The sequence below is a fragment of the Chaetodon auriga genome, chromosome 2, assembly GCF_051107435.1.
Source record: "Chaetodon auriga isolate fChaAug3 chromosome 2, fChaAug3.hap1, whole genome shotgun sequence".
Classification (NCBI taxonomy): Eukaryota; Metazoa; Chordata; class Actinopteri; order Chaetodontiformes; family Chaetodontidae; genus Chaetodon; species Chaetodon auriga.
The window spans coordinates 2,453,962-2,470,191 of record NC_135075.1 but is presented as its reverse complement, the minus strand read 5'-3'; the positions used below and the strand labels follow the sequence as shown (position 1 = coordinate 2,470,191).

Genomic DNA, 16,230 nt, shown 5'->3' with positions numbered 1-16,230 from the left:
CATTCAAGGCATCATGACTTGAGCTATTGCAATGTCAGCGCCAGACAGTATCAGAATAAAGACAAACGTACCAGACCACAAGCATTAACAAAAGTCGGTATATCCAATATAGAAGTCAAAAGCCAGGAAAAACAAACAGAAGAAGCGATTTTGGGCAACATTTTGGATGTGAATGATGGGAAATTTCTGTATATGTGTGCTTGCGCCCGCCGTCCAAAAGTCACACAAATAGCTTATTCTACTTCGAGTTGTGTATCTGTTAGCAGCCCTTCTCCCAGCTCCTCTTCAAGTATTAAGCAGTGTAGTTCCAGATAACCTCGAGGTGGACAAAGCTAAACAGGTACTCCTGGATAATTTTCCAGTTTGGTTCTTCTCAGGAAAGACACTTTTGCCGGTGCATGGTGCCACAGTCATCTTACTGATATATTTTTTTGTGGAAGTTGTTCCTGAATAGTCTAGGTTGTTAAAAATATTGTTTTATTCTTAAAATGTATGATAAAATATTTCCTGAGCTGTTGCAATCTTGCTTGTTTGATGTGTAGTGCATGGTGCTGATGCAACTGTCACAAAGTCACTGTTTCAGTGACTTTGTTTTGAAATATTTCTGTATGAATTGTGCAGTTTTGTAGTGGGGTGAGACTAAAGCATACTTTGCCATTCTTATAAATAATAGGCTGCACTATCAGGTCACTGTCAATTCATATTGACTGAACCCAATTTTAAGTGTCATCATTAAAATGTACAGTAAATAAGCATAACATTTCATGGTAGTCTTTTAGCATATCAACATATAAATAATTGAATTATTCAATATGAATTTTCCTGTTGCATTAAAAATTCCATAAAAAAATACTGACTGTCAGGGTCCACCCATAAAAACCAAATGGCTGGTCAGTTAATTTCCTCTGGTGCTGTGACTGGACTTTCATTTATCAGCTGGACACAAACATGACACATGAATGATAATGTTGCTCTGTAATTGCTTGATGTGTAACTAAGCAACTGTTTGCTAACAATTTCACTAATTCAACTTCAAAGGTGATGATATGTCAGTGTTTTTGCTACAGTTTGTTTCTGCTGCTCCCAAGTGGCCAAAAAATGATTTATTGCAGATCTACGAATTTCAGCATGATTATTACCCTGTTTAATTTGCATGTACAAGACTTTACTGTTTACCTCAAAATCTTCAGAGAATCCATGCTGGTTATTTGAATAGAGTTCAGAGACGTGTTTGATGAACTCCTTGACTGTAAAAGCTTCCATGTCATCTGCAGAGAAAACACAAGACCAGGGTTAAATGGGCTTAATGAGGAACAGTAATGCTTCCATTGTTTCTTCAAATCAAATCATTCAACCCTAGAACAATTTACGGTTACAGCATTGAGAATTAAAAATAACCTTGCCAAACCAAGCTACTGCTACAACTCACATCTCAGTTTTTATGTCACATGTATGGCAGACCAACCTGTGATCTCCCTCAGGAACACAATCTGATCTACAGTTAACCTCCTGTCTCCGTCAGAGCCTCTCTCTCTTCCTGTGTGTGTGTGGTGTGTGATTTCCTGAGTGGAGACAGGTGTACTGGAGCAGAGCCTCTCCATCTTCATCCTATTCTGTAATCAAGACTACAAAGACTTAATTCTGTCAGAGCCACTGTGCCAGATCGTAGCTCCTGCTCAGCCAGTCTGTGTTTCCAGCCTTTTTTTTAGCCTGCATTTGCTCATAGTCTGTTTCTATTTTTGTGTCCCTGCAGTTCCGTGTACTCTGCTCCAGATCCTGTCTCCCGCTACGTCATCTCATCTTCCCTGCCCCCTTGCCTTGGACACCTGTTCAGCCCAGCAACTTCCTGTATTCTACTCTGGACCTAGTTGGCACTGCAACCCACTTGTTGGTCTCTGCTTGGCTTGGCTCTGGCTCATGTCCAATTCCATTTGCACAGCAATAAATTACCTTCTGACTCTTTTCTGTGTTTCCACATGGGTTCACTGCCTTAGTCCCCTACAGTGTAATTCACCTCTTAAAACCTTGAAATCTTGTATGCAACTATTTAAACTAAGTATTGCAGGTATCAGCATGTGGCATATTTATCACCTCAAACTGACTGATAGACTTGTTTTGGTGGTTTAAGAGAAACTTGCCATCTCCAGAAAAAATCCTTGCAAAGGCCAATGACAGCCAGTCAGTGTATCATTCTACTCGAAACGACATCGCCTACCTACTAAATCACAAAATGTGAAAATTGTGTGTTGTGATGATAAATGCTGATGCAGATATGTTTTGAAGACAAGCAAGTTAGGCAATATAATTCACATTCAGCATTTCTTTGTTAATTACCCCAGATACTGTTATTGTTAGAAATCAATTAATCAAAATGCCAGGGGTCAGGGCAAATACTAACATATGCAGTCATGGCTCTACATGGTGCTTTGAGTAAATCCATTCTCAAGCGGTCCCTGTCAAGAATAATGCAAGCTCAGTAAAGTGTTTCGGTTCCACTGCTTTACCACAGAGGAGCAAGCAATTAAAAACATAAGGAAGCTTGCATAACTCATATTTTGTTGTTAAGATGTTTTGTTACTTGTGGGGGCTTTTAGTGAGATTGCCCAGGACTGGAGAGCATGTTTCATGAGATGGCAAACACTTGTATACAGTTGCAAAATGGTAGTCATTCTTCAGACACTGACATCATAAACTGAACTCGATCCAGATGATTGGAGCCTGTGCAGTGAAAAGGATGCAAAAACATTGCATAACAGCTAAAACTCTCTCACAGCTCCCAACAGTTTAGTCTTCATCAAATATTAACAAGAGCATACACTAGCTCGCTCTCAATTTGTCTCTTGCTAGATGCTCATTTAGGTATGCAAATATATCAACATTATATGTGTGTCAGAAAACACAGCAGGCTGCTGAGCATTAAACTGAGTCAGAGTAATGGTTTTGCTTTGACATACAGTGAACAAAAATATAAACAAAACACTTTTGTTTTTGCTCCCATTTTTCATGAACTGAACTCAAAGATCTAAAACATTTTCTATATACACAAAAGAACCATTTCTCTCAAATATTGTTCACAAATCTGTCTAAATCTGTGTTAGTGAGCACTTCTCCTTTGCCGAGATAATCCATCCCACCTCACAGGTGTGGCATATGAAGATGCTGATTAGACAGCATGATTATTGCACAGGTGTGCCTTAGGCTGGCCACAATAAAAGGCCACTCTGAAATATAAAAAATGTTTTAGATCTTTGAGTTCAGCTCATGAAAAATGGGAGCAAAAACAAAAGTGTTGCGTTTATATTTTTGTTCAGTGTATTTTACAGTCACTTACACAATGGTAACAATGGTATGTGCTGTATCTAATGTATTTGTTCCTTGTCCCAGGATGCAAACACTATGCAGTTATAAATCACCAATTTGCTGGGAAAAAAAACAAAAAAAAAACAAAAAAACAGCAGAAAACAACCAGGTTTACTCAAATATAAAATCTCCATTAACCTAATACCGTCAATAAACTGCCCTGCAACTGCTGCGGCTAAAAAATTATTTCCCATATCGGTTAGGGCTGTACTGTAGCTGTAAGTTTCACAATGCTAAAATGCAATATATCAACAATATTCAATTAGCTGAGAAAGGACTGCAATAAACAACAAATGAAATCCTGTCATTTACCTTCCAAACAAGATATCTGAGCAGTGACATGAAATGAAATTTCTTCTCAAAGTTGGACCATTCTATTAGTCTTTTGGTTACAATGAGACATGTTCTCCAACTAACAATACAGATGTTTACTGTGACAGACAGACAGACAGACTGACTTAAAGGCGTGTTATTCCCCAGAGTCTGTTGATCTGATCTGATTCTGTAAAAATCTCCATGATGTACCACTCTATCTTGGTGGTCACAACAACCAGCAACGAGAAATGTTCAACAATTTTCATATGCTATTTCATCACTAAATTCACTTTTGACAATTTTTGCAGTGAGAACACAACTGTGTAAATTTTGAATATGGCAGTTTTACTTAAGTTGATGATGAATCGAAATATTACTCCAATATTTTCAGAGTTGACAAGCTCCATAAGCACCTGCAGGGGTAGCTGGCTAACCAGCCTTCCAGTCACGCTCAAAGCACCTGCTTACCCATCAGTCACACAGACCACAACTGAACAATATTCTTAATTATTGTACCGCTGGTATTCTGTCATAACATGAAATTTGGGAAATTTTGGAATCACAGTATAACCAACACAAACATCAACACAAGCAAAAATACCATCAATCAACAAGTTTTCTAAAAAGACAACCGCTTTGAAGAAGGATAACAAGGATCACGTTATGCTTCCAAAGCAACAGAAATACCAAGAGGATGAGCTCCAACTTGAGATACATGCAACCAAATGCAGCTTATTTTTTTTCCTTCCAGTCATCAGATAGGTGTTACTCATCTCTCAGGAAAATGTTCATCCTTCAGAAAATTGTAAAAATCCACATTAATAATTACTCCACTTTTTAGAGCGGTGATTCTCAACTGGTGGGTCGCCTGGGCAAACAAAAAAACAAACAAACCAAACAAAAACAAAAAACCATTAAGAAAAAAAATCATGTGCTTTTATTTTGAAGGGGATCTTTTATACAGCGGAATGCGGACTATTCATGTCGTGGCTTGAGTTGCAGCTCGTCATTAAGGGGTGATGGTTGATTCCAAAGCCAGACCAGTTGAGAACCACTGCTTTAGAGCGTCAGGGGAGGCTACTCACTAATGGTGGTTTACCATTAGTTGTGCTATTGTTTACTGCCACTTTCCAAAACCAGAAAATGGCTAATCCTGGCCTAGAATACTGCAAAATAAATACATTTAACAGTTTCATACTGCATACTGAAGTACACACTGCATACTGTGTTCATCACTAGTACGTATTGGGCGGTTCTGAATAAAGCCAGCATGTTTTCCCTTTTTCAGTTGGCAGGTTGTCTGCATTAATGATTAAGAGTGGCTTCTTGGCTTTCCAGCCTGTTTTACTTATGTCACTCCCAGTCTTAGTTTAATAATTTGTACTTCTCCTGTGTTTTTCATGACTCCTCAGCCTGCTCTTGCAGTTCTTGTTCCTGCATGTTTTGTGAATCAGCTTTTGTGTTATTAAAAGATTGCTTTTGTTTCGTCAACATGCTTGCCAGAGTGTCCTGTTTGTGAGTCCTCCTGAGCGACCAAAACCTATTGGATATTTATACCTCCAGCTTGATTCTGGCATGTCAAGGATCTTCTCTAAACCATGTACAAGATTTGTTGTATTTGTACCTATCAGAAACCAAGATGGTTAAGTGGAGGGAAAATGTGAAAGCTATTCATAGCTTGTAAAAAGATATTGCGAATGCATGAAACTACAAGCCCTGTGCTCTAGCAATTTAGCTTTGCACTTACATATAGCATAACAACATAGCAGCAACTAACAATCAACAGAACACAAATCAACACAATCAAAACTGATGCAGATGGAAGGTTCTGTAGTAAGTGGCTGGTCGGCAGGTTTTAAATGCAGCAGAAGGTCTTAAAGAGGATTATGGGATGTACGAGGCTCTAGGTCTGAGCACAACTAACTAATTAACACAACTAACATATGGTCATACGGCACATCCCTGTCTGCTGCTGTAGACTCTGATGTCTACGATGTGGCTGTTGTGTGGGCTTATTTACTGATTTTCAGCCTTCAAAGTCTGTAAAGCTACGTCAGCCTTCAAAACACATATTATCATCACCATCAATTTCACAGTGATGTGAAATTGATGGTGATTCCAAAACAGGAGCTCAGTGGTAGACCACCTTTTTCTCTGTGCTGGGCTTTGCCATGCTGGGCACACTGCCCCTGGTATGAATGGTAGCCTTTGGACTCAGCCAAGGTCCATTGTAAAGAGACCCCACAAGCTTTTAATTGATTTGACGGGTTTGGATCCAAATCCTGGACTTGAGGGCAAGAGCTGGAGAGCAGTTGTCAAGCCCTGTAGGAGTTTATATATATATATATATATATATATATATATATATGTCACCTCTCTCTCTCTCTCTTTGTCACACACACTTACACACACACACACACACACACACACACACACACACACACACACAGTGTAACTTAAATGTTTTTGCTGACACAACACAGGTTTGTTACAGGTCATGTCTCACACACACACACACACACACACACACACACATGCATACACACACACACACACACACACACACACACACACACACACACACACACACAGTGTAACTTAAATGTTTTTGCTGACACAACACAGGTTTGTTACAGGTCATGGTTTTTGACTGGAGGCACCAATAGTATAAAGTCTGTGCCAAAAATCTCATTGTCCCCATTCAGTTTATTTATTCTTTATACGTATCACCTTCAAAGTTAAACAAAAAGCAATGACTTGCTCTCTAGATGGGCTATGCGAGGTATGGAGACTTGTTAGATAAACTTGCTTAACTTCATTCATACAAACCAGTCAGTCATCTCAGAGAGGTTTGAGTGATGGTCAGGTGCTCAGTGTTGCTTGTAAAGGTGATGATACTCCATAGGGAACAAAAAAACATGAATCTTCATTTGTGCACCTGTGACACCACCAAGCCAAATCAGCTGCTTAACTCATGCAAGTACAACTTTCCTTACAGCTAACTGGGTGAATTTATGATTAGAATTGGCTTTCATAACCAAATGCAATTCCAAATTGAGCAAAACTTTTACCAGCTGCTTTCTGGTGACAGCCACTACTAATTCTATTTGATTCATTTATATGCTGCATACTTCTTCTGCCAACTCCACTTTCATTTGTTCACTGTTTGTCTTTGTATGTTTTGTTTTTTTTATTGTGATGCCATTGAGTCAGTCTTCTAGTTAGCAGTTGTAGTAATAACTTTTTACATGCGGTGTCCTGATTATCAGCCAATTTTCACATGTACCTTGTTTTTCTGCTTTCTACCCTGAGTTTAAATTCATTTTCAAAATTCATTTGTGTGTTTAGGTAAATACTCTTGCCTGATTAACAAGAGTATGGTTTTATTATGCAGACTATGAAATCATACCACTGGACCAGTAATTACAGGTTTGCATGTAATTATTCATACTTAACACCGTGTTTCGCAGAGCTAAATTTCCCTTACCGCCGTCTGTGTGGATAACCACTTAGCTTACACTGCGCAGAAATACTACACCAAGACAGATGTTGGAACAGCAGATATTGAGGGAGGAAAATTTACTCATTCAGAAACAGTGCTCAAACAAACAAACAGATGGGTCTGAACTCTCTTGCCCTTGCAAAGTATACCAACACATCAGGCAAGCAGTGTTGCATGAGGATATAAATGTGAGAAATGCTGTGGTTGGTTGTTACCTGGAATGGAGATAACAGGAATTGTCTCACTGGGTATTACTCTGGGTGAACTGCTGTCCTCCACATAGAAATGGGCTGTCTGGAAACACCGCCTGACAGAAAGAGAGAGCGAGAGATATTACATGTTAAGGATGTGTTTTATTTCCATCAGCAGAGGGTTTTAAAAACTCTTGTGACTGATTCATGCCATGGCTATGCTGGAGTTCCCATTTGAGGTCAAAACACAGAGAAGGCATGTCCTTTACCTGAATTTGGAGGATAAAACCCTCTTATTGATTGTACTCATCAGTATCACTGAACCCATTGTGCATTGTCACTTGTTTAGTAGTGTGTTTGTACTGTGTATGCCAACCATTTTTAAATCAACCACTACTCATTCATTCCAAATTTTCCATTTTCTACCTAATTTGTTAATGCTAACTTCACTGTTGTTCTTGGGAGGATGTAGATTCCAATGATACACATGAAATCACTATCTGCCTCTGCTTGGATATCCCCCAGCTTCTATATGCTCCATGCATAGACCCTGCCCATCCAGTATGAATTGCTTCTGCAGCAACAATGATTGACACACCTACTTCCCATTTACAAACATGGCTAATTGTGTTCAGTGGAATGCACAATCGAGCTAGAAGTGTTGAATATTGAGCCGTTTAAACAAACCCGACCTTTGAATTTAAACAAACCATTAGTTTTGATCATATCTGGGATGAAGGAGCAGGTTCAACCTGGGCCTCAGTCCAACAGAGAGAGAAATAGGGCATACTGATTTCATCATAGCAGTCAGCAGCTGATAGTTGTCCCAACTTCAAAATACATACAGATGGCGGAAATAGACTTTGAACTTCATACACATGGTGCACGTGTGCGAGCGCATACACACACACACACACACACACACACACACACACACACTTCAAGTGTATTTGAAGTCACATATGTGTAGAAGCTGTCATACAAAGAAGCCTTCAGGAGGAGACACATCGGTGTCCCTGTCATGTTCTTAGTCTGTGACATACATACATCCTTTCCAGTAACACTGTATCCTGATTACACCAGATGGTTGTTCCATGTTCTCAAAATGCAATCTTAGCCTAACCAATATGACTGAATGATGTTTAATTGGTACATCAAAAACCTGAATGGATATGCTTTTCTCTTGACTAAAAGATGAGACAGTACTCTATCACTCATTTCTTTACATATAACCTCTATGAGTTGTGTGAATAATGATTGTTTTCTGTAAGGAACACAGGCAGAAATAGCCTGATGTTGCGGCAAAACATATTAGGGAGGAGGTTAGATTTGATATTTAGACGTACAATGTGTCTGACTTTGACACCACAGACCATTGTTCCAAACCAACAGTCATTGTTGCTTTGTTTTCACCATGACCACGGTGTTCCCAAAAGTGGTCTTAGCTACTTCTCTCTCTTAACCAAACCTTAACCATATGGCAAAAGATCAGAAAACAAGTTAAGTTGTTAAGTTATGAGGTCTTGTTGAGCATGTTGTGTGGCTGACAGGGGCACCAGATTAGAAAACTCTTGCATGGGTCATGTTGAAAAGCAAAATGTTGCTTTTGTCAATTTAGTATAAAGACTTGTTAAATGAGGGCTGATGGTAACCAGGTTTCCAAAAAAATACAGGACTGCATTATATCGCTGCTACCCACTCTTACATACTTCCATTCCACCAAGAAGTTACAGAGCAAAAATATAGAACTGAAAGAATCGCTAAGGAATATCTCACAGTGTGTGTGGACCAAGGAGAAAACATCATTCATGAATGCAACACACTGTATATTCCATATTAGTAGTGAAAGAACAATGATTTCACTAACCACAAATGCAGAAACATTGCTAATGCTCTTTTTATGATGTCGTGCTCTGCTTTCTTTTCAATTGGAAGCATACACTCATTTGTAATGTTATTTGTGCATTTGACAAAAAAACACACCTATACACTTCAGTCACAACAAATGTGTTGCAAAGAAGGGCTGCCATATTCCTTGTGCTATATGCAGACATACATTCAACAGCTAAACTTGCTAAGGACTCTCTTTATCGACTATTACAACTTCCACTGACAACAACAGTTACATCATCAGTATGTGTGCATGTGTGTCCAGACCCTCCCTACCTGTATTTGGTACAGAGCAAAGAGCAGAGAGCATTCATCCTGGTGAACAAGCAGAGGAGAGAGAGCAGCAGATGGACTGCTGCATGCTGCTGCTGACATGAACTGAGAGCGAGTGCATAGCCAGAGGGGCAGAAGGAGGGAAGACAGAGGGAGGGAGGACGGCTTTCCTAACAAGGCATGTAGGGGGTTGTTCCCTCTCTGTGACACCAACACACACACACACACACACACACACACACACACACACACACACACACACACACGCGTAGGTCAATCCAAAGCCACTTCCTGGTGTGAGACTGCTAGTGTCATGATGCATTGAAATCACAGGGGACAAAGTTGACGGAATCATGCTGAGGTTCAAGGAAATTATGTACAAACCAACAGGAAGTCACAGTTCTTCACTTTGTTTGCTTCTGATTGTCTTTTTTACACTTGGGATTTTAGACCTTTGGATCATATATTTAGTGATGCTCTTCAGTTTTGAAGAACCAAACCAAACCTTTGAAATACAAACTATATAGATCTACATAACTTATGTAGGTCTTGGTGGTTTTTCATTGCCAGTGCCAATATGATACCTTTTTTTTTTTTTTTTTTTTTTTTTTTTTGTCCTGTCATTTTTCATGTCACAAAACACTCTGAACTTTGTCAGTGTTCAACATCTTAACACAAGCAGCTGTATACAACCATTGCATACAGTATGAAAAAACATGTTAAAAGATATCTAATCAAAGAAGTAAGTGACCACTTGAGCAGCAAGGCCTAGCATTTCAGTATTCTATGCTACAGATGACTCACTCTCAAACCTAACAAAAGATTTTTCCCAGCCCCATGTAAAAAATTATGCAGTTAATGTAGTAAGAAATAAGTAGCAACAGAGGTTTACTTATGAACCCTTATCTTTCCCTTATTTTATTTTTATTGCTAAAGATATTTGTGGATCATAAAACAGTTGATAAGAAATAACTTTGGACTAGGGGGTGGGCTGTATGTCATGTTCTGCCACGACATGGATTTTGCAGTGTTATCATTACCATGATAAAAGTTTTTTCATGTTGTTTTTGTATTGTGTGTCTCACATTGCCAGACCTAATGTTATCTCCACACTTCATACTTCAACACAAGCTTAGATGGTTTAGTTGTTACAAGAAAGTCCCCTCTGCTCCATGCCTCATTGGTATGTGTGTCTGTTGCTGCCATGTTTAAATTTACTTGATAGACATGCCCTGTGGTACACGGACTGTTGTATATATTTAATATACTTTGTTTGTTTTACACGACTTTACTAGCATATACCTACAAAATTTGCACAGGATACAGGATATTCAAACTAATGCAATTAATATTGCCTGCTAAATGTTTGCATTTCAATATGCAAATGATGTTGTCATTTGCAGTGTAACAGTTTAAAAATGTGATTACTATAAAATTGCAGTAATAAAATATCATCTCACTGCCCTGCATCTGTACATATGACCTGAGCGCTGCATAATGTCCCCAGATATCAGGCAGAATCAGCATTTACAGTAAATATTATGTTACAATTACAATGTATGGTCAGCATTCTTTTTCTTTCTTTCTTTTTTTTTTATTGATAAGATTATATTTACTTCTTTCCCATAAAAACCTGTACACAGCAGTGCAACAGTATAGGGGGTGGTACTAACTGCTGCTAGAAGGCCAATAGGACTGCATTGTTGGAGGAGTGTGTGGAACACTGGGTTGTGACCTGAGCTTTTCTCTACAATAGGATTAAATACCTCAACACACACCCAGCACCTCCTGATGGGCCTCTATGTGTTTGTGTGAGGGTGACGAAGAATTTCTCAACAGTGCATACCAGTGTTCTCAATAAGAAGTTTGAAAGCAAAAATGTATTTTGGTCAGTCTCACCAAAGATCAGGTAATACAAAAATACTGAAGTTTGTAAAGAAAAGTACTCTTGTCAGGCATGTCAGGCACCATGTTTAATCACTGTGTCAGTATTGCTTAATATAATGTTCTGTCTTCCTTCACATGCCACTAATGATTTGCTATGTGTTTTAGATTTCAATAAAAGACAAAGCTGCTATTTTCCAACTGGATGCATTACTATCATGTAATGACAGTACTTTCCACAAGAAGGTGTTAGAAACTGATGCATAAATCAAACAGCGGTTATGGTGAAAAACTTTGAAGATACTAATAATAAACCTGAAGGCTGTTGAAATAAAGGGCTCTTTGGTATGAGCTGTTAGACCACAAATATTAGGGAATATTCTGCTAATAAGCTATTTACAGTTATGAATATAAAATATGCATGCATGCCTATACAATATGCAACAATGCAAATTTTGCATATGCAACCTTAAAGTCTGTGTCAAATTATCTTTTGTTAGTGAGAGAAAAACATACTGCATCACTCAAACATGAACACTTTTGTCAGTTTATTTATTGTTACTGTAATTGTTTTAATGGAGAACCAAAATCAAGGTCAATATGCAGGGAATTTATGCAGAAGCCAAACGTAAAAAATAATCATTTCAAGGCAATATTGAAATAATTGTTTTCACTAAGCTGAGTGTCACAGTATCACCTCTAATAATATGGAGGAAAATGATAAAGATAGATCATTTATTTATCATCTTGAGGTAGCACGGTGGACAGTGGTAACACTGTCGCCTCACAGCTAGACGGTCCCGTCTGGGGCGCTGTGGGCACTGGGGGGGCATGTCCTCCACCATGCCTTCGGTGTCTACTGCCCTTTGTCTCGAGGCCTTTCTGTGTGGAGTTTGCATGCTCTCCCCGTGTTCACCTGGGGTATCCTCCACAAAAAAAACCCCACTAAAAACATGCAAGAAGATCACCACCTGACCGAACGGTGATAACAAGGGACTGGGTCCCTGGATGTCGCTGTTGGCTGGCAGTCCACCGCTCCTCTCATCCTGGTAAGTCATTCCTCACCGCAGAGGAATGACTTACCAGGATGGGTCAAACGCGGAGGAATAATTTCACCAAAAAGCATGACATGTGCATGTTGTGTGTGTTGTTGTGTTCACCGATGCATGGCACGTTGTGTGGTCATTAATAAAGTATGGCTCTTAAATCTTAAATTTTTAGATAAAGCATAAAGCCTTAAAGCCTGAGTGCTTTGTTCATATACCCACTGATTTGTACAATAACACACTGCAGTACAATAATACCTGTCCCAATAATGTCAAAGCATTATGAAGATGACTATGTATTGTGCTTAAGATGAGGCCTGCCTCAGACTGATTATTTTTCTACAAGAAACAATTTATCACAGTGATCAATGATCTTTGACTCATATAGAGACATTAATGTGATTAATAAATATTAGATGTGGACTATCATCAAGGTCATAGTTACAATCACAATTACAATTTGTCATTTGGCAGACGCTTTTATCCAATGCGACGTACATATGAGATTTTCATACATCACAAGCAAGGGTCTAGACGGGAGAGAACAACAAGAGTAAGTGCCCTAACACAACTTTCTGGTCCAACTGGACATAGGAGCATTAAAGAATGATACTTGATGCGGGCAGCAACTGGGAGCCGGTGGAGGGATATGAACAATGGAGTGACATGCACTCATTTGGGCTGGTTAAAGACCAGGCCAGCCGCCATATTCTGGATCATCTGCAAGGGTTTTTAACGAGTATGCTGGGAGCCCTGCTAGTAAGGAATTACAATAGTCGAAGCGTGATACTAGGTGTACTAGGAGTTGTGTTACATGCTCAGACAGGTAGAGTCTGATCTTCCTGATGTTGTACAGGGCAAATCGGCATGACCAAGCAACAGAAGCCACGTGCTCTTTAAAAGTTAGTTGGTCATCAATCATGACACCTGCATTTCTAGCAGATTTTGCACGAATGAGCAGAACTGAGTCAAGCTGGATACTGATTTGGTGTTGTATAGAGGGACCGCCAGAATGACAAGGAGCTCAGTCTTTGACAGGTTAAGCTGAAGGTATCGCCCCTTCATCCATGCGGAGATATCGGGGAGGCGTGCAGATATCCATGTCGAGACAGTGTCTGGTGAGAATGAAAGGAAGAGCTGGGTATCGTCAGCATATGATGGTATGAGAAGCCATGTGAATGGATCACTGCACCAAGTGCAGTGGTGTACATTGAAAAGAGAAAGGGTGCAAGCACTGACCCTTGAGATACCCCTGTGGACAAGCAGTAGGATTTAGACACTTCTCCCCTCCAAGATAATGCAAAGGATCTCCCTGAGAGGTAGGACTCAAACAGCGGAGAGCAGATCCTGAGAAGCCGAGCTCAGCGAGTGTGGAGAGGAGGATTTGGTTAACCGTGTCAAAGGCAGCCAATAGGTCGAGCAATAGTAGAACAGAGGACTGACCAGTCCTAGCTGATCGTAGTGTTTCCACTACAGATAAGAGCGCAGTTTCCATAGAGTGTCTGTGTTTGAAACCCAATTGACTGGGATCATGCAGGTTGTTATCAGACAGGAATTCTGAGTGTCTTTGGCGCTACTGATTTTCTCCTGATAATAAGTGGACTTGGCACTTTTCAGATGGGAGGAGAATGCAGACAGGAGAGTCTGATAGTCAATGAGGTCAGAGCGATCTCTGGTTTTGCTCCTTTTTCTCTCAGCTGCTCTGAGCACTGCTGATGACTCTGGTGAGCCATGGACTGGTGGGGGTTTTACGAGCAAGTTTGGATGAGAGTTGGCATAGATTGTTTAGAGAGGCGGCTAGTGAAGAGCAGAGTGTGTCTGATGCCTCATTCACAGGGAGTGAGGAGAAACCATTGTGAGGAGGCACAATTACAGAAACCTCATCAGAGAATCGAGCCGGTGTGAAGGACTGGAGGTTTTGATGAAGGAGACCATTTGCGACGGAGCTTGAGGATGCTCTGGTTAGGATACAGAGAATTCAATAAAGAAGTGGTCTGATCATGCAAGTGGGTGACAGTTAGCTTACAAGTGCAGCAGTTTTGAATTGCAATTAAGTCGAGAGTATTGCCCGCTTTGTGTGTGGGAGCGGTGGAGACCTGTTTGAGGTCAAATGAGGACAGCAGCAAAAGGAAGTGTGTTAAATATAGGAAGTGCCACAGCTGTGCCCCCTCACAGCTTGTCACCACAACTGAACCCGCCCCTTCAGGATTTCGACGGCTAGCGACAGATAGAGGGCCGACCCTACTATCAAAACTCAGAGAGTTGAAGTGAGTGCTCCGTGACAACGATAACAACAATAACAAAAAAGTCTGCTAACAGCCTAGCTCCTAATGTGAGCCAGAAATAACAACAGAAAACACTTGTGATCAATTGCCAACTGCTATCATCCACAACCTAGCTTGCTCTGTACCAGTTATCCAAGGGCGTTTCGCCTCTCATCAATGGGATTTCATATACAGTATATACATATATGTATATACTGTATACATATATGTATATACTGTATATAGGTCGGACTTCAGATGTCATGTTGCTACATCTCCATTGAGTTGGATTGTGACTGGTTCTGAGTTTGAAAACATGAAAACAGCACCTCCGCTCAGCTAAGAAATAGAAACGGTAAAACTATACCAGGTAAATTAAATTAAATTAAGTAAAATTTCACAAAGTGGTGAAAATGTTACATGTGTGTATCAAATGTTTCTTCATGTGTAATTCCTCATTGGTTTCATTGCCAGAAAATATTAATCAATCCTAACAAGTTAGATTAACACCATTCATAGAAAACTAGTTTATGAGGTATTCAAATCATATCTGAATTTGGTTTTGTCTCTGCCTGAAATGGAAATTATTTCTGAAAAGATAAATGCAGCAAATTCTTGGGTGTGATTTGAATATCTAAAAAGCTCATTAACTATGCTAGAAATTATCTTGAAAACTTGTTTTCCTCCTCATAATATGCCACCCTGGAGGTTTCAGGTAATAATCTTCATTAAGCTTACACAATGAAAGATTTGGCATCCTCTGACACCATCACTCAGAGGACAAATTCACACTTACCAACTACCAGTGCCTCTCAACCTGCCATGGAGATGTGCAGGAAGAGTATATAGTGCTAGAAAAATGAAACAATGAAAATAAATAATAATAAATAAATAATAATAATACTATACTCGTGCTGAATAAATCAGCATAAGTATAGAACCCCTGTATTTACAGTGTAAGAATAATAATCATCCCCCATTTACAAGTTGTAAACTCTCTGCTCATGCTTCAGAAACTAGAAAACATAAGTATATGAACTGTACTATTTATCTATTCATGTTTTAATACTCGTCAATGATGCCAAGCCAATTAGAACTGACAATGAATACAATCTGCTGGACTGCATTTTAGGGAAATGTGTATAAAATGTTGCACAATACATGTAGAATATTTTCATTTAATGTGTCATGTGGTATCTCAGGTTTGAATAGTTTACACAAGTGTTGTGTTGCTTGAAAGAAGTGTTAGAACAAGCAGATTCTAAATATTTATTATTATTGTACGTGATTCTTTGGTAGTGTAAAAACCTACTGGAAAGAGGCCACATTTAAAGGTTAAATCCAGAGTTAAAGAGATTAAAGAGTGTTGATGCAGATATGGATATCAATGAGTAAGTAAGTGTGTAAGTAAAGTGACAACTGAAAAAGAAGCTATAGTGGCAAGAAAAAGTATGTAAACCTTTTGGAATTTCATTGTTTTCTGAATAAATTTGTCATAAAATGTG

The 16,230-nt window shown here is 39.3% G+C and overlaps 1 protein-coding gene across 2 annotated transcripts in view; it reads right to left on the bottom strand.

Annotated features, from left to right (window-relative positions):
- The window catches only part of LOC143332315 (receptor-type tyrosine-protein phosphatase gamma-like), a 433,828-nt gene that overhangs the window by 26,897 nt on the left and 390,701 nt on the right, over window positions 1-16,230 (bottom strand). For both annotated transcript variants that reach the window (XM_076749645.1, XM_076749655.1), the window contains exons 14-15: window positions 7,393-7,484; window positions 1,177-1,268 (exon numbers count right to left, since the gene is read on the bottom strand). In XM_076749645.1, the coding sequence (XP_076605760.1) occupies window positions 1,177-1,268; window positions 7,393-7,484 (184 nt within the window). The remainder of the gene's footprint in view (window positions 1-1,176; window positions 1,269-7,392; window positions 7,485-16,230) is intronic.